The sequence below is a fragment of the Protomyctophum parallelum genome (genome assembly GCF_964188405.1).
Source record: "Protomyctophum parallelum genome assembly, chromosome: 22".
Taxonomy (NCBI): Eukaryota; Metazoa; Chordata; class Actinopteri; order Myctophiformes; family Myctophidae; genus Protomyctophum; species Protomyctophum parallelum.
This window is the reverse complement of record NC_139714.1, coordinates 31,538,283-31,558,282: the sequence shown is the minus strand read 5'-3', so window position 1 is coordinate 31,558,282 and position 20,000 is coordinate 31,538,283. Positions and strand designations below refer to the sequence as shown.

Below are 20,000 nucleotides of genomic sequence, written 5' to 3'. Positions count from 1 at the left end.
CACACCAGGCATGTTACAGGTGGAGAACAAACACCACACCAGGTATGTTACAGGTGGAGAAACAAACACCACACCAGGTATGTTACAGCTGGAGAACAAACACCACACCAGGCATGTTACAGGTGGAGAACAAACACCACACCAGGCATGTTACAGCTGGAGAACAAACACCACACCAGGTATGTTACAGGTGGAGAAACAAACACCACACCAGGTATGTTACAGCTGGAGAACAAACACCACACCAGGCATGTTACAGCTGGAGAACAAACACCACACCAGGTATGTTACAGCTGGAGAACAAACACCACACCAGGCATGTTACAGGTGGAGAACAAACACCACACCAGGCATGTTACAGCTGGAGAACAAACACCACACCAGGTATGTTACAGGTGGAGAACAAACACCACACCAGGTATGTTACAGCTGGAGAACAAACACCACACCAGGTATGTTACAGCTGGAGAACAAACACCACACCAGGCATGTTACAGGTGGAGAACAAACACCACACCAGGCATGTTACAGCTGGAGAACAAACACCACACCAGGTATGTTACAGCTGGAGAACAAACACCACACCAGGTATGTTACATGTGGAGAACAAACACCACACCAGGTATGTTACAGGTGGAGAAACAAACACCACACCAGGTATGTTACAGCTGGAGAACAAACACCACACCAGGTATGTTACAGCTGGAGAACAAACACCACACCAGGCATGTTACAGGTGGAGAACAAACACCACACCAGGCATGTTACAGGTGGAGAACAAACACCACACCAGGCATGTTACAGGTGGAGAACAAACACCACACCAGGCATGTTACAGGTGGAGAACAAACACCACACCAGGCATGTTACAGCTGGAGAACAAACACCACACCAGGTATGTTACAGCTGGAGAACAAACACCACACCAGGTATGTTACATGTGGAGAACAAACACCACACCAGGTATGTTACAGGTGGAGAAACAAACACCACACCAGGTATGTTACAGGTGGAGAAACAAACACCACACCAGGTATGTTACAGGTGGAGAAACAAACACCACACCAGGTATGTTACAGGTGGAGAAACAAACACCACACCAGGTATGTTACAGGTGGAGAACAAACACCACACCAGGCATGTTACAGCTGGAGAACAAACACCACACCAGGTATGTTACAGGTGGAGAACAAACACCACACCAGGTATGTTACAGGTGGAGAACAAACACCACACCAGGCATGTTACAGCTGGAGAACAAACACCACACCAGGCATGTTACAGGTGGAGAAACAAACACCACACCAGGTATGTTACAGGTGGAGAAACAAACACCACACCAGGCATGTTACAGGTGGAGAAACAAACACCACACCAGGTATGTTACAGGTGGAGAACAAACACCACACCAGGCATGTTACAGGTGGAGAAACAAACACCACACCAGGTATGTTACAGCTGGAGAACAAACACCACACCAGGTATGTTACAGCTGGAGAACAAACACCACACCAGGCATGTTACAGGTGGAGAACAAACACCACACCAGGTATGTTACATGTGGAGAACAAACACCACACCAGGTATGTTACAGCTGGAGAAACAAACACCACACCAGGTATGTTACAGGTGGAGAACAAACACCACACCAGGTATGTTACAGGTGGAGAACAAACACCACACCAGGTATGTTACAGCTGGAGAAACAAACACCACACCAGGCATGTTACAGGTGGAGAACAAACACCACACCAGGTATGTTACAGGTGGAGAACAAACACCACACCAGGCATGTTACAGGTGGAGAACAAACACCACACCAGGCATGTTACAGGTGGAGAACAAACACCACACCAGGTATGTTACAGGTGGAGAACAAACACCACACCAGGTATGTTACAGGTGGAGAACAAACACCACACCAGGTATGTTACAGGTGGAGAAACAAACACCACACCAGGTATGTTACAGGTGGAGAAACAAACACCACACCAGGCATGTTACAGGTGGAGAACAAACACCACACCAGGTATGTTACAGGTGGAGAAACAAACACCACACCAGGTATGTTACAGGTGGAGAAACAAACACCACACCAGGCATGTTACAGGTGGAGAAACAAACACCACACCAGGTATGTTACAGGTGGAGAAACAAACACCACACCAGGCATGTTACAGGTGGAGAAACAAACACCACACCAGGTATGTTACAGGTGGAGAACAAACACCACACCAGGCATGTTACAGGTGGAGAAACAAACACCACACCAGGTATGTTACAGCTGGAGAACAAACACCACACCAGGTATGTTACAGGTGGAGAACAAACACCACACCAGGCATGTTACAGCTGGAGAACAAACACCACACCAGGCATGTTACAGGTGGAGAACAAACACCACACCAGGTATGTTACAGGTGGAGAAACAAACACCACACCAGGTATGTTACAGCTGGAGAACAAACACCACACCAGGCATGTTACAGGTGGAGAACAAACACCACACCAGGCATGTTACAGCTGGAGAACAAACACCACACCAGGTATGTTACAGGTGGAGAAACAAACACCACACCAGGTATGTTACAGCTGGAGAACAAACACCACACCAGGTATGTTACAGGTGGAGAAACAAACACCACACCAGGTATGTTACAGGTGGAGAAACAAACACCACACCAGGTATGTTACAGGTGGAGAAACAAACACCACACCAGGTATGTTACAGGTGGAGAAACAAACACCACACCAGGTATGTTACAGGTGGAGAACAAACACCACACCAGGCATGTTACAGGTGGAGAACAAACACCACACCAGGTATGTTACAGGTGGAGAACAAACACCACACCAGGCATGTTACAGGTGGAGAACAAACACCACACCAGGTATGTTACAGGTGGAGAAACAAACACCACACCAGGTATGTTACAGGTGGAGAAACAAACACCACACCAGGCATGTTACAGGTGGAGAAACAAACACCACACCAGGTATGTTACAGGTGGAGAACAAACACCACACCAGGCATGTTACAGGTGGAGAAACAAACACCACACCAGGTATGTTACAGGTGGAGAAACAAACACCACACCAGGCATGTTACAGGTGGAGAAACAAACACCACACCAGGTATGTTACAGGTGGAGAACAAACACCACACCAGGCATGTTACAGGTGGAGAAACAAACACCACACCAGGCATGTTACAGGTGGAGAAACAAACACCACACCAGGTATGTTACAGGTGGAGAACAAACACCACACCAGGCATGTTACAGGTGGAGAAACAAACACCACACCAGGTATGTTACAGCTGGAGAACAAACACCACACCAGGTATGTTACAGGTGGAGAACAAACACCACACCAGGCATGTTACAGCTGGAGAACAAACACCACACCAGGCATGTTACAGGTGGAGAACAAACACCACACCAGGTATGTTACAGGTGGAGAACAAACACCACACCAGGTATGTTACAGCTGGAGAACAAACACCACACCAGGTATGTTACAGGTGGAGAAACAAACACCACACCAGGTATGTTACAGCTGGAGAACAAACACCACACCAGGTATGTTACAGGTGGAGAACAAACACCACACCAGGCATGTTACAGCTGGAGAACAAACACCACACCAGGTATGTTACAGGTGGAGAACAAACACCACACCAGGCATGTTACAGGTGGAGAACAAACACCACACCAGGTATGTTACAGGTGGAGAAACAAACACCACACCAGGTATGTTACAGGTGGAGAAACAAACACCACACCAGGCATGTTACAGGTGGAGAAACAAACACCACACCAGGTATGTTACAGGTGGAGAACAAACACCACACCAGGCATGTTACAGGTGGAGAAACAAACACCACACCAGGTATGTTACAGGTGGAGAAACAAACACCACACCAGGCATGTTACAGGTGGAGAAACAAACACCACACCAGGTATGTTACAGGTGGAGAACAAACACCACACCAGGCATGTTACAGGTGGAGAAACAAACACCACACCAGGCATGTTACAGGTGGAGAAACAAACACCACACCAGGTATGTTACAGGTGGAGAACAAACACCACACCAGGCATGTTACAGGTGGAGAAACAAACACCACACCAGGTATGTTACAGCTGGAGAACAAACACCACACCAGGTATGTTACAGGTGTAGAACAAACACCACACCAGGCATGTTACAGCTGGAGAACAAACACCACACCAGGCATGTTACAGGTGGAGAACAAACACCACACCAGGTATGTTACAGGTGGAGAACAAACACCACACCAGGTATGTTACAGGTGGAGAACAAACACCACACCAGGTATGTTACAGCTGGAGAACAAACACCACACCAGGTATGTTACAGGTGGAGAAACAAACACCACACCAGGTATGTTACAGCTGGAGAACAAACACCACACCAGGTATGTTACAGGTGGAGAACAAACACCACACCAGGTATGTTACAGGTGGAGAAACAAACACCACACCAGGTATGTTACAGCTGGAGAACAAACACCACACCAGGCATGTTACAGGTGGAGAACAAACACCACACCAGGCATGTTACAGCTGGAGAACAAACACCACACCAGGTATGTTACAGGTGGAGAAACAAACACCACACCAGGTATGTTACAGCTGGAGAACAAACACCACACCAGGTATGTTACAGGTGGAGAAACAAACACCACACCAGGTATGTTACAGGTGGAGAAACAAACACCACACCAGGTATGTTACAGGTGGAGAAACAAACACCACACCAGGTATGTTACAGGTGGAGAAACAAACACCACACCAGGTATGTTACAGGTGGAGAAACAAACACCACACCAGGTATGTTACAGGTGGAGAACAAACACCACACCAGGTATGTTACAGCTGGAGAACAAACACCACACCAGGCATGTTACAGGTGGAGAACAAACACCACACCAGGTATGTTACAGGTGGAGAAACAAACACCACACCAGGTATGTTACAGGTGGAGAAACAAACACCACACCAGGCATGTTACAGGTGGAGAAACAAACACCACACCAGGCATGTTACAGGTGGAGAACAAACACCACACCAGGCATGTTACAGGTGGAGAACAAACACCACACCAGGTATGTTACAGGTGGAGAAACAAACACCACACCAGGTATGTTACAGGTGGAGAAACAAACACCACACCAGGCATGTTACAGGTGGAGAACAAACACCACACCAGGCATGTTACAGGTGGAGAACAAACACCACACCAGGTATGTTACAGGTGGAGAAACAAACACCACACCAGGCATGTTACAGGTGGAGAACAAACACCACACCAGGTATGTTACAGGTGGAGAAACAAACACCACACCAGGTATGTTACAGGTGGAGAAACAAACACCACACCAGGCATGTTACAGGTGGAGAAACAAACACCACACCAGGTATGTTACAGGTGGAGAAACAAACACCACACCAGGCATGTTACAGGTGGAGAAACAAACACCACACCAGGTATGTTACAGGTGGAGAAACAAACACCACACCAGGTATGTTACAGGTGGAGAACAAACACCACACCAGGCATGTTACAGGTGGAGAAACAAACACCACACCAGGCATGTTACAGGTGGAGAACAAACACCACACCAGGTATGTTACAGCTGGAGAACAAACACCACACCAGGCATGTTACAGGTGGAGAAACAAACACCACACCAGGCATGTTACAGGTGGAGAACAAACACCACACCAGGTATGTTACAGGTGGAGAACAAACACCACACCAGGTATGTTACAGGTGGAGAACAAACACCACACCAGGTATGTTACAGCTGGAGAACAAACACCACACCAGGCATGTTACAGCTGGAGAACAAACACCACACCAGGTATGTTACAGGTGGAGAACAAACACCACACCAGGTATGTTACAGGTGGAGAACAAACACCACACCAGGTATGTTACAGGTGGAGAACAAACACCACACCAGGCATGTTACAGGTGGAGAACAAACACCACACCAGGCATGTTACAGCTGGAGAACAAACACCACACCAGGTATGTTACAGGTGGAGAACAAACACCACACCAGGTATGCGGTAGATCAATGTTGCCATCTCACCAAAGAACAGTGATAGAAAGTGAAACTTTTCCATCTATTTTCTTTTCTTTACATTTTGAAGGATGCCAGGAATTATTGTTCAAAGCAACGTCCACAGACCAAAGTACTTAATCAATGCATGCTGACTGACTCCCAGCATTTTCACACAGCTATTGGCCATTTGGCTGTGCTGGTGTCTGGTCTATAGGAGTGATGCGTGAGTTTCAGGAATATTGTTGACTCTCTGCTGTGTTTGTCTATAGTGGTTTGAAGGACCCCACAGACTTTCATTATGCTGTTGTCTATGGCCACATGGGGGTACTTGGGAAAAATGTCTCCCCTCCCACATGGGCCCTGGGTACCCACTGGGGTCCTTGATGTGATACCTGGCTGGGGTCCCCTGAAATTGTACAAATGGAACCAAATGGACCCGCAAGGGTTACATTTGTACACTCTCGGGGTAAAATTTTAACTGAGGATTGTACATTGTAGATTAGGGTCCCAGAGGTTTAACAAAAGAAAAGACACACTGGTGTGAAGTGGCGGCCACCAGAGCCGGACTAACAATGGAACTAGGTGGAGCTTAAGCGCCAGGGCCCGAAGCTTGCAGGGCCTGGTACGAGACTATAGGTACAGCTGTTGCTTCTTTCGAAAAATATAACGCAACATAGGAACCCCCGCTAGTGTTTTTGGTCTTCTCTGAGAGTTTCTGTAGCAGTTTTCTGGAGGGGGGGGGGGGGGGGGGGGTTCCGAGTAAGCGACGCCGTCAGAAGCCCCCTTGCTCAGGAACGCCCCCTCACTCAGACGGACCAACGTGTGTTGTTGCGACAATAACATACAGCATATGTAAAGACGAATATAAACAAGACCTTGGCGCAAAACTTCATATTTACCCTGCTCTAATACAGTCAACAACTGTGTGTTCTTACATCCTCCATTTCACGATTTCAGCACTCGTGAGTAAATTAATTTAATTGCTATTATGAAAGTTTTCAGTGACGTTGGACCCACAGGTTGCATTGCAGCATTGTCGTCAATAATTAATCTGTCTTTAAAACGTTCTAATATTAATATAGCATATTGGCATTGTCTGTTGGCATAACACACATGTTATGGACCATGTAACAACATGGTCAACAGCACTGTTTGCAAATGTAGCTACATTTGTTGGCCACAAAGACAATTTAGACAAAACCTGCCTGCTAATGGAGCTTGTAGATATACTGATATAGGCTAATTATTTTTCGGGGAAATTGCAGATAGTTTAGCAGAGACTGAAGTTGAAAGGCTGTGCCCAGTGCAGTGCCTGCTGGCTGCTGTGTCTTGTGTCAGCGGGCAGCGCAGGCAGTAGTGGATATGCGCTAAACGCATGCATGCATGCATGTTAATTAATTAATTAATGAATTGGCTGAATCAGTAGGGGCCTTTTGATTTGGTGAAGCGCCAGGGCCTTGAGAGGGGTTAATCCGTCACTGGCGGCCACATCTTCTTACGTCGTCAATTAGTGCCCAAAACAAACATTAATGTCCATAGACTTGGCTGGCAAACAGTTTATGTCATAAGAGCTCAAAACAAACAGCTCCACTCAAAAAAGAATCATTTCAAATGAGGGTTAAATTCGTAGCCTAATCAATGCATATCAAACAGGGCTTCTTTGGGTTTAAAAAGGCTGAGAATCACTGATCTATGTATAGTTTAGGAGTCATGTCTGCTGTTAGCTAGTGGGTACAAAGACAGTGGAAATGTTGCTTTGTCAAAATGCATTCAAATCTGTTTTGCAAAATAAAATAAAAATAAAAACAACTCCTACCCACGCAAAGTGGGTATATTATTTCTCAGCCAAAACAATGCCGTCAAACATATTGATGGCGTGAAACAATGTGTACAGTAGAACATAGATGAAAGGGTCTTACTGCGGTTAAGATCTGGACACTGGGTGATGTAGCCTTGGGGCATTTGCAGTATCTCCACATCTTGCATTATGCCCTGCAGAGGGGAGAGAGACAGAGAGAGAGAGAGAGAGAGAGAGAGAGAGAGAGAGAGACAGAGACAGAGACAGAGAGAGAGAGAGAGAGAGGGGCATTGAGGTAAGGAGAGGAACGTGGCATGCGCGCGCCCACACACACACACACACACACACACACACACACACACACACACACACACACACACACACACACACACACACACACACACACACACACACACACACACACACACACACACACACACACACACAGGTGAATGCAGGTGAATTTGTTCACATACACTACGCCGCGAGCATGTGTGAGCGTTTATGTACACTGTGTATATACTTTATGTATACTGAATAATGTCCGTTGTATACCTTGAAGTAGCCATGGGCCTTGTTCCTCTGGCCAACCCACACCGACGTCTCATTGGGCATGTCCATCCACAGGCTGTCTATCACTCTCTCATAGATCCTACACAGAGAGAGAGAGGCAGTCATTTTGAGCATTATTTATTTGCGTCACTCGCACCATTTTTTCTTTTGTAACCATAAAACGATAGTTACGTATGTAACTACGGTTCTATGAGTCCTGAATGACCGCCAGAGGCGGTGCTTTAAGCACTGAATACGTCCCTTCGCGCATGCGCAGTCGAGTATTTTATACCAACAATGTCGGTTGACCCCGTGATGACCCGGAGTCGTCTATAACTTCCGGCAGTCATCCGGGGATCAGTCCCTACAGAATCTTCTCGCGAGAACACGAGGATTCTGAGTGACAAGAGTGCCTCTGGCGGTCATTCAGGACTCATAGAACCGTAGTTACATACGTAACTATCGTTCTATTTCGTCCCTGCTGACCGCCAGAGGCGGTGCTTTAAGCACTGAATGACTTATACCAGCCAAGTCACGAGGAATCCTGATTACAGACCTCAAAGGGTAGAACCGGAGGATTCGGGGAAGAGGGCCACGTCCACTGGGTGGGGAGTGGCAACATTCACCCTGTAGTACCTTGAGAAAGTGCCTGCCGAAGCCCATGAGGCGGCGGCACAAATGTCCTCCAAGGGCACCCCTCTCATGGCAGCCCATGATGTGGAAATGCTCCTTGTAGAGTGGCACCGTACCCCTGATGGTACGGGGAGGTTACTTGCCTCATAGGCGTGGCTGATTGTGTCTACAATCCAGTGGGACAGGCGCTGCTTGGAGGGAGCGCCGCCTTTGTTCACACCACTATGGCAAAAGAACAGCTGCTCTGCTCGCCTGATGCGTGCAGTAGCTTCAATGTAGGCTCTCAGGGCCCGGACTGGGCACAACAGCTCCAGTTTGTCTGTCAGCTCCCCAGGTGGGGGGTTGAATCGAGCCAGCCTGATAGGCCGGTTGAGGTGAGCCTGCGACAGCACCTTCGGGAGGAATGCTATGTTTGGCCACAGCGTGACCCCCGAGCCGTCTGCGTTCCACCTCAGACATGATTCGCTGACTGACAGAGCGTGCAGTTCACTGACACGCTTTGCCGATGTAATGGCCAGGAGAAGGGCTGTCTTGCATGACACCCACTTCAGCTCTGCCTGTGCCAAGGGTTCGAAGGTAGGCCCGCACAGGGCGTCCAGTACCCGGTTAAGGTCCCATGAGTATGAGAATGTGTGCTATAGAGCGGAGCGCACCACTTGCCGCTCCAGCACATTGCCGTGTTCGGCCCAGTAGACTGGCATAAACTTCATAACCCTGTTGGGTCCCATCAGATTCAAGACATGTCGACACCCGTCTGTCTTGCGTCACGAGGAAGTATGTAGATCGGACTTCCCTTAGTGTGACTGAGGATATACAGCCTCTGTTGCGCCCTTGGGCAGGAGGACACATCACTCCTGGTCTGATAGTAGGGCTCTCGTCATGTTGCTGATAATGGCCATTTTGACCCGCCGGATATGGGGGGCTGGCGTCAGAAGGCACTGCACAGCCCGGAAAGTCACAGTCACAGTCAGGTCCCTGCGTGGGACGCCAGGGAACACGCTGGCCTCTAGTGTGGGCCGGCGGTGATACGCGAGCTCCGAGGGCAGTCAAGATGATTTCATCAATGTTGGAGCTTGGCCCTTTGGGAGGCGGGATGTGTCGTAGGCCTGCAAGCTGCAGCCTGGTCTTCCCCCCCTGGATGGTTCGCTCCGGCGATTCTCGCCTGGCTGAACCACCTAGTGCTCCTGGCTCCTCAGGGAGACTACGGAGAGTTGGCCTAGGCTCATCAGTCAAGCTTGACTGTGAAAACCCGACTTGGCGACGGGCTAGAGATACGATGGACATCAGCCGCCCACGCTCTGAGGACATGACGCCAATGCCTCCAGTGACACACCAAAGGTGACTGAGCCAGTATTAACGTTGCCACTATTAAGTGTGAACGGGAGGCCCCAGTGAGCAGGTTGTCTGTGCTCCTGCACTGGGGTCGAGGTCACCTAGCGTTCTGCCGCCGGGCCTCGTTGGGGAACACAATGAGGGATGCAATGACAGGCTTGGTGGCTGGCATGTAACCCAGGCCAGCCCTTATCGCCTTGTGCGTTCAAATCTATTAAAGTGTCACGTCGCAACGGGTTGTCTCAGGACACTTTTCCCAATCAGGGCAGGGCTGCCAGGATTTCACCATCGGTATAGAGATGGGAGAGGGCCCTGATCGTTCGCCCGGCAGGCCTGTAGCTGTCTCAGGTACAGGCGTGGGGGACGGCGAAGACAGCAAGAAGAAGGCGCTTGGAGGAGCCGACTGCCTGCTTTAGTATGCGTTCCACGGCTATGCGCATGAGCTGAGAAGTGGGAGGCCGGCTCTGATGCCTGGGAGGCACCGCCTTCTGCATCTTCCTCATAGTCATGGAAGTGCGTAGCTTAAGCTGTCGGGGAGAGCACATCAACCTCGAGTCAGTTGTGGCATCGGAGAGGTAGGCGCTTCGGCACCCTCCGAGGTGCCTAGGTGTTATCTGAAGTGAGCATGGCCCTCATGCGGGCCAACTCTGCAGATAGCTGAGCCCTCTCGGATCTGCTGTAGTCAGCGGTCAGACCTTTTCCTCCTGGCACACGGGGCAGGACCAAGGTCGGCTCACGGCTGAAGGAGAGCTTCACACGAGGTACAAAAGTGGGAGCTCTCCATTGTGGTGGCACCGGTTACTCTGGACCGGCCGGTGCACACAAGTCCCAACTAGCCCAGGGCGCGGACGCTACTGGTTGCTAGGTGTTGGCCATATGCTTGAGGGAGCGCATACGCTGTCTGTACCAGCAGAGGCTTTCGAGGTACGAAAGTGGGTGCTCTCCGTTGTGGTGGCACCGGTTCCTTTGGACCGGCCGGTGCACACCAGTCCCAACTAGCCCAGGGCGCGGACGCTACTGGTTTGCTAGGTGTTGGCCATATGCTGCAGGGAGGGGGCGCGTACGCTGCCTGTGCCAGCAGAGGCTTTAACTTAGATCGGCATATAATGACTTAATCGAAAAACTGAATGCTGCTATACCTGCCGCAGCATGTGAATATGCATTTACGTTTATGCAAATGCTCATTGCAGCACTTTGAGATTCAACCAGATGTAAAGTGCATCATAGAAACAGCACACAAACGTTGCTGTTAGATAGACTGTGCGACCTGCATGGTCGCGGTGGGGGAGGGGAGCTTTACGCTACCTGTACCCCCGGCGGAGGCTTACTTATAATTTATGATAATAAAGTAGCCTTCAGTCAAGGTTTGGACGCTGCTATGTAGCAGCTGTAGTGTTTCCTATGTGACCGTTTATCACGGCACTATGACGCTTATCCAAACTCCAGTGCATTATTATTTATGTTTGCTAGTCCAGAGCGAAACAAAAGACACTTCCAATACACTAGTCACGTGTGCACTACTACGCATTCATGCTGGGAGGAGGGAGCGCTACCGCTGCCTACCCCAGCCAGGTTCGGTTAAATAAACCGACACAAGCTAGTTTTGGAGAAAAGGCTACAACCGATAGCTCCACCGATAGGGGCCACCTGCTGAAGGAAGGGAGCGCGTACGCTGCCTGTATCAGCTGCAGCTAATGAACATAACAAGCTATACACCAATAGCTGTTAATAAATGCTTGAGCTAACAAACGATTAGTAGTAAGTAACATCAAGCTGGCCGTATGCTGGAGGAGCGGAGCGCATACGCTGCCTGCCCTGTACCAGCTGGGCCAACAAACAGTAAGGCATGCTATATACAGATAGCTTTTTATCTTCAATAGTATAATAAGCGCTTGGGCTACAACTACAGGTAGCAGCGCCAGTTAGAGAGCTATGCTGGAGACCAGCTAGGCTACTAAAAAACAAGACAAGCTATAGCCTGTTCATACACAGCTTTAACTTTAAGCTACTGGTAGCAGCTGTGAGCTACGCTGTCAGCAGCGCCAGATACTCTGTGCTGGGGACCAGCTGGGCTAATAGGACCTACAGGTACCCAGGGGCACTAATCTGACCTGTGGGAACAAACCAGGTTGCACCCACTGTATATGCAAAAAACTGTTAATGGAGCTTTGAGCTCCAGACATACTGGTAGCAGCTTCAGCTAGGCCCACTACTGGGGGCCAGCTGGGTTAACAACCAGACAGGCTATGTACACCAGTAGCTGTTAGTACTATTTTGCTACAAACTATACTGGTAGCAACATCAATACCCTGGGAGGACGCAGGAAGCTGCTCCTGTACCGGGCTGATAATAACAACAGCAATACAGCTATTCGCAAAAGCAGTTAAGCTTGAATGCTGCCAATATCGGTATATGGCTTTGGCCAGCAAGGCTCTTGCCATCACCAGCAGGGGCTAAACAAAGCTTAAAAAGTAGCGTGTTTAACAAACGAAGGTAATATGACAGTGTTCTTATCCTTCGGCAAGTCTTATAGTCGCTTATAATAAGCGCTAGCGTTCACAGTCGAACAGACCTCGTATGCAGAGCAGGGAGGCGGCGCGAACGCAGCCTTTACCCACACACAGGAGGTTATGCCATGATAAGTATATGATATCATATGAACGTCTGTTTAGCGGGGATAGCGCCGCTTTAAACGATAACGTACCTTCTGTCCGGGGAGGGTTTTGTTAGCCTTCATTACCGGGGAGAGAGATTGGACGCACCTGCGTCCACGTGACATGGGTTGTCACCGAGTGCCTCCCTCAGATGTTGGGGGCCAAGGCACCCAGGGCAGAGGTCATGCCCATCCTCTGGCCGCAGAGGAGCCTGGCAGGAGGTGCACAGGTGGTGGCGGGGTTCGTCCATTGGAAACCCGCAGATGTAGCCCAGAGCGCGGACGCTAGTGGTCGCTAGGGGTGGAGCCGTAAACTGGTAGGAAGGGAGCGCGGACGCTGCCTGTGCCAGTAGAAGCTACTGTAGCTGCTAAAGGCCGCTTAGCTGGAGGGAGGGGGCGCGCACGCCGCCTATGCCAGGTAAGGGGTGCTCTAGCAGAGACCAGTATATATGATATATATATAATGATATAGTTATATATATATAATTTCAGAAAAACCAACCTATAAAGTGGCAATGGCTCTGTGCCGAAATTAAAGTACACTATTTGAGAACAAGTGACTAAATCAGTCAAGCCAATTCATATAACCGGGGTTACTGACGTAACCTCGCGGTGGTGCTATATAGCTGGCCAGTGCCAGCAAAGACTCATTCAGAGAGGCAGAGTAATATAGCAGTAAATAAGTACACTTATAAGTAGTATAAGTATAGGTAGTATAAGTATAAGTAGTAAGCAAATAATAATAGCGTCGACTCACGTGCTGGGAGCGGGTAGCGCTAACGCTTGCCGTCACCAGCACTGCGGCGCAGCCTTCGTGGGAAAACAAGACAGCGTAAGCTGTCAAAGAGAACGAGCTATCCGTTCAACTTTGACGGGTGTTAAACGGGACGCTCAGGTCGCCGTTTGTAGCACGCGGCGGTGCTATATAGCTGGCCAGTGCCAGCAAAGACTCGCTCAGAGAGGCAGAGTAATATAGCAGTAGATAAGTACACTTATAAGTATAAGTAGTATAAGTATAAGTAGTATAGGTAAGTAGTAAACAAATAATACTAGCGTCGACTCACGTGCTGGGAGCGGGTAGTGCTAACGCTTGCCGTCACCAGCACTGCGGCGCAGCCTTCGTGGGAAAACAAGACAGCGTAAGCTGTCAAAGAGAACGAGCTATCCGTTCAACTTTGACGGGTGCTAAAACGGGACGCTCAGGTCGCCGTTTGTAGCACGCAACCGTGTGTGTTGCAGGGAAGCAGCGCGCACGCAGCCTATGCGAACAGGGGTTGTCTGCTTACCTTGTTCCCACGGGGAAAGAAGACGATGTGAAGCCCAGCTCCACTCGAAAACGATACAATAATAGTAGTATTAAGTCGCAGTCCCTGGAGGGCGAACGCACGCGTCACAGCTCCGACCAACAATGGTCGCGGGACTACCGGCGACTTAGTAGTAGCAAAGCAATAGTTCTGTTATCGTGCAGTTTAATTCTGCTGTAGAACTCTGTGCTATGTACAACTTGCGCAAAGCGAGAAGAAATTAGGGACTGATCCCCGGATGACTGCCGGAAGTTATAGACGACTCCGGGTCATCACGGGGTCAACCGACATTGTTGGTATAAAATACTCGACTGCGCATGCGCGAAGGGACGTATTCAGTGCTTAAAGCACCGCCTCTGGCGGTCAGCAGGGACGAAATAGAACAACCGTTTCTCTTGTGAGGACCAGGACGATGTCCTCTCACATTGTAGTAGTGCAAGTACGCACGCACACACACACACACACACACACACACACACCAGTGGCGTGCACATATAGACACTAGGGGGTGCTAGAGCACCCACTGCTCTTTTGGCAATGTGCTAAAAAAATAAAATAAAAAAACATTTTATTTTATTTCTTAATTTGTAGTGTGTGGACCATGGTGACATTGATCAATTCTTGATAAAAACGCTTCTATATTATTTAGGCCCCCACAATCTAAAGCTATGTTTCTATGTCAGTGGTTCTTCAATTATAAATAGCAGACCTACAAGCTCGTAGCGCGCCACTCGGTGGCGCGCTATGAGCTTGTAGATCTGCTATTTTTCAATAGCTAAAATGTGCTGCACAAGGTGCCCTTTTTTCACTTGAGCACCTGCCCCTCTAAATGTCTGTGCACGCCACTGACACACACACACACACACACACACACACTCACCTGTTGCAGTCCACGTGAAGCACCAGGTGGCGTGCGCTGACGGCCACGGACAGCTTGTGCCAGCGGTCGTCGGCCAGGCTGTAGGGGAACACCTCCGTGCGGGACCTCTGCTCGGCACTGCGGTAGTGCAGACGCAACTCGTTGCGCTGCCCACTGCTCTCCAACTCCAGGAACCTAGCAGCACACACGCACATACACACACACACACACACACACACACACACACACACACACACACACACACAGGAGGAGATGGAACTACTGCATGGTATTGTTTATTTATCGTATACATTTCAGGAATCTCTGTAACTGTCTGTCTGTCTGTCTGTCTGTCTGTGTGTGTGTGTGTGTGTGTGTGTGTGTGTGTGTGTGTGTGTGTGTGTGTGTGTGTGTGTGTGTGTGTGTGTGTGTGTGTGTGTGTGTGTGCGCGTGTGTGTGCCTCTTAATCGGCTTCTGGTATTGGCCAAGCTACGCGTGACGTTTGTGCGGACTGAGACTGACCCATGCATGATTTCTGTGTCCGATGCGATCCTGATTGTGGAGAGTCCTTGAAAAGAAAATTCCCTATATATATATCTTTTTCTTTTCTAGCAGCCGCACTTTGACACGCGATATCATATCACTAACAGCAGCTTTCATTTGTTTAACCCATGACCTGAGATCAGATTCATACGAGGTTTCCACTGGACACACACTGGTCTGATTAACCCATTCTGACCTGAGATCAGATTCTAAAAATGTCAGTCGTTCTTCGATTTTTCAAAAATAGCAGACCTACAAGCTCGTAGCGCGCCACTCGGTGGCGCGATATGAGCTTGTAGATCTGCTATTTTTCAATAGCTAAAGCATAACATGATGCCGACACCAAAATGGGTGCCCGGTCAGCATGGGTTAAAGGTTTCATGACATTAATTTTCATTTATTTACAGCACTGGCTCTCAAGGTTGGGTCTGGGTCTGTAACTCAGAGAGTGTACATTTTGTTTGTACATTGAAGCGGAGGCTTTTACAGTGTGGACTATCCCAGAGATATAGCACATTGTGTCGAATAAGGCTAATCCCTAATGCATATCAAACTGGGGGTCCTTGAAGATTAAAAACAGTGTGAGTCTCTAAAAATTCCGTGAATATTATTATATACTACGATGCGATGTGCGGACTCTCCAGAAAAGGGTCCCGACCATAGACTGTAAAGAAATATGGACAAAGCGTTCCCTGGGTCTAACATGGTCGTAAAATGAAGCCTGTTATTCCTGCACTGTAAGTCGCCATCTTTCTAGATCCGTTTGGGCCCAGCTGGCCATTGGCTGGCTCCGTTTTGGCCCAGCTGGCCATTGGCTGGCCCAGACACGAGGCGGGACTTCCCCCCTTCTTCTCCGTTGGTTTTTATTTTGACTCGAGTGGGAGGGGAATCCCGATCATAGACTGTAACGGTAGCCACGCCCCTCAGAACATGCGCGACTTTATGGTCATTTTTTAAATAAATGGGACCATAATTTTCCAAAAAGAATATTATGACATTAGAAATGAGACTTTAAACTAGTGACTGGAAGCAGAAAGTATTCATGACCATGTTTATTAAGGTAATACAGTCTAGGTGAAGTTGGGCCCAAATACATGGACTTCTATGGGGCTATGGGTTTTTCTGGGTCCAATGACAGCGCCACAACAGGCCATTATATGAACTTTCAGGAGTTTCAGGCTTCACAAAATATCTGTCTGACTGCCCCCCTGGTCCCGACGCTGTCTGGATGCATTTCCGCCATGCCGACCCCATGTAGAGGTCAAACCCCATGCCAGCCGTGTAGGAGTGAATATGGTCACTATTGTATACAGGTCAAAATCTGTGTGAAAACTATAGTTTGTCTGACCTAGACATAGCGGTAAGATCTAAATGTCCCAATAGAACAGTGGTTTTCAAACCTAACCTCGCGTAGCCAGACTAATATCACTGCGTGGATGTTAGTCTCGTCCCTCTCAGTGTTTGATTCTTTTTTGTCCCGCCCCCATATTTGAATACTGGGCCATGGTTGGTTTGGTTATAGACCCCGATTTGGTTTCATTTTACACTCTCAAGAGCTATTGTTAAACCATTCTGACCTGAGATCAGATTCATACAAGGTTTCCACTGGACACACACTGGTCTGATTAACCCATTCTGACCTGAGATCAAATTATAAAAATGTCAGTCGTTCTTCGATTTTTCTAAAATAGCAGACCTACAAGCTCGTATCGCGCCACTCGGTGGCGCGATATGAGCTTGTAGATCTGCTATTTTTCAATAGCTAAAGCACGACATGATGCTGACCCCAAAATGGGTGCCCGCCCAAAATGGGTTAAACATCTGCATTACTAGTAAATAGAATATAGAATAATTGTGATCAACATTTGCCTGTTATCTCTCCTATTATGGTACCAACGTCACATGACACTACAGCATGGAATTGTGGACAAAATATTATCCAACGACGACAACAACATATTTACGTTTTGTGTCTGAGAGGCTAAATGTCATCAAATGGTGGTTCCGTGGCTCAAATGCTTAATAAATAATGAACCTTGATATGGAAAGGGTTGAAAACCACTGCAATAGAAGAACAGGGAGAACAGAAAATACAAGCACCCCAATTGTATAAGTTACATTGTAACTGTAACATAGCCTAATTGTATAAGTTACATTGTAACTGTAACATAGCCTAGTCCACCATACAGATTGTATAAGTTACATTGTAACTGTAACATAGCCTATAGTCCACCATACAGATTGTATAAGTTACATTGTAACTGTAACATAGCCTAGTCCACCATACAGATTGTATAAGTTACATTGTAACTGTAACATAGCCTAGTCCACCATACAGATTGTATAAGTTACATTGTAACTGTAACATAGCCTAGTCCACCATACAGATTGTATAAATTACATTGTAACTGTAACATAGCCTATAGTCCACCATACAGATTGTATAAATTACATTGTAACTGTAACATAGCCTAGTCCACCATACAGATTAAGTTACATTGTAACTGTAACATAGCCTAGTCCACCATACAGATTAAGTTACATTGTAACTGTAACATAGCCTAGTCCACCATACAGATTGTATAAGTTACATTGTAACTGTAACATAGCCTAGTCCACCATACAGATTGTATAAGTTACATTGTAACTGTAACATAGCCTAGTCCACCATACAGATTGTATAAGTTACATTGTAACTGTAACATAGCCTAGTCCACCATACAGATTGGACCAAACTAAAACAAAGTCACATAATGCAGCTTTAATCTGTTCAATTGATATCCATTTGTTTGATAGTTTATTTATGGTCTGTCCTCTGCTTCAGTAAAGCATACCGTGCACACACACACACACACACACACACACACACACACACACACACACACACACACACACACACACACACACACACACACACACACACACACACACACACACACACACACACACACACACACACACACACACACACACACACACACACACACTGTACGCAAGGGAATAGTTACTGTAAAAACTGTCAGCATGGGTGTCAGTCACAACCCAGAGAATCAATATCCAGGCAGACGCCGCGAACACACACACTCTGCTATAATGGGAGCGTTGAAAAAGTGGATACACCGGTGTTTCCTCGGGAAAACGAATGGCATCAGCACATGCCAGACTGACAGGGGAGAGAGAGAGAGAGAGAGAGAGAGAGACCAGACTGACAGGGGGGAGAGAGAGAGAGAGAGAGAGAGCAGTGACAGGTGAGTGATGGAGAGGAGAGGAAAATGTGGGTCACCGAGAGAGACGTGTGGAGCAGACGGAGCGGAGTGGAGGAAGGAAGTGGAGCGGCTGCTTCCTTTGCCTCTGCAGGGGAACGCCGCATGGGATTGTTTTGTTTGCTGCATGGTGGCGTATAATAATACCGTCAGTGGTGGAAGAAGTACTCACATGTTTTACTTTTACCCATTCTGACCTGAGATCAGATTCATACGAGGTTTTCCACTGGACACACACTGGGTCTGATTAAGAAACCCTATATGCTTGTCTTTTACAAGTACAAGTTCGGCATTCAAAATAAATAAAAGTATTGGAATCGATATGAACTTAAAAGTACCAAAAGTAAAACTCATTGCGCACGAGGTAACATTTCACAACACGTATTCAAATGTATAAGATCCTAATTAGAATCCTAATTATAATATAAATAGCAGATCTACCAGCTCACAACAACGCCTTGTAGATCAGCTATTTTAAATTTCAAATTGCCAAAGTACACTGAACTCTGAAGTCGTTTCGTAATATCAAAATGTACAAAGTAAGTAGTAACTCAAGTTTTTAAATAATTGTAGTAGAGTAAAACGCATAATACCTCCGTCTGAGATGTATAGTGGAGTTAGAAGTAAAAGTACTGAAAATTTGAAAATACTCCAGTAAAGTAAAATTGTGCCAAAATCTTACTTAAGTACAGTACTTGAGTAAATGTACTTACTTACTAGTTACTTTCCACCACTGCATATTGTCAGTTTTTTTAGTTTTCACCGGTTGAAATGTTGAAATGTCTGCACAATGAAGTAGGCCTACTTTAACTATATTTTGATGAATAACATTTGGAATACATTTTAACTTTGAAGTAAAATTGAATAAATTAATCTGACTACGTATTCCAGCCCAGTGAACAGACAGGGTGAAGGGAGGAAGTGAAATAGCACACCACACATATTGCTGTCAGTGTTGTACTGTAC

General features: G+C 47.5%; 1 protein-coding gene across 1 annotated transcript in view; it reads right to left on the bottom strand.

Moving 5' to 3' along the window:
- The window catches only part of LOC310853124 (protein kinase C-binding protein NELL2-like), a gene marked incomplete at its 3' end in the record, with an annotated part of 135,135 nt that overhangs the window by 72,302 nt on the left and 42,833 nt on the right, over positions 1-20,000 (bottom strand). Inside the window, exons 4-6 of the mRNA XM_083757363.1 lie at positions 15,250-15,423; positions 8,451-8,547; positions 8,017-8,089 (exon numbers count right to left, since the gene is read on the bottom strand). Of these exons, the coding sequence (XP_083613489.1) occupies positions 8,017-8,089; positions 8,451-8,547; positions 15,250-15,423 (344 nt within the window). The remainder of the gene's footprint in view (positions 1-8,016; positions 8,090-8,450; positions 8,548-15,249; positions 15,424-20,000) is intronic.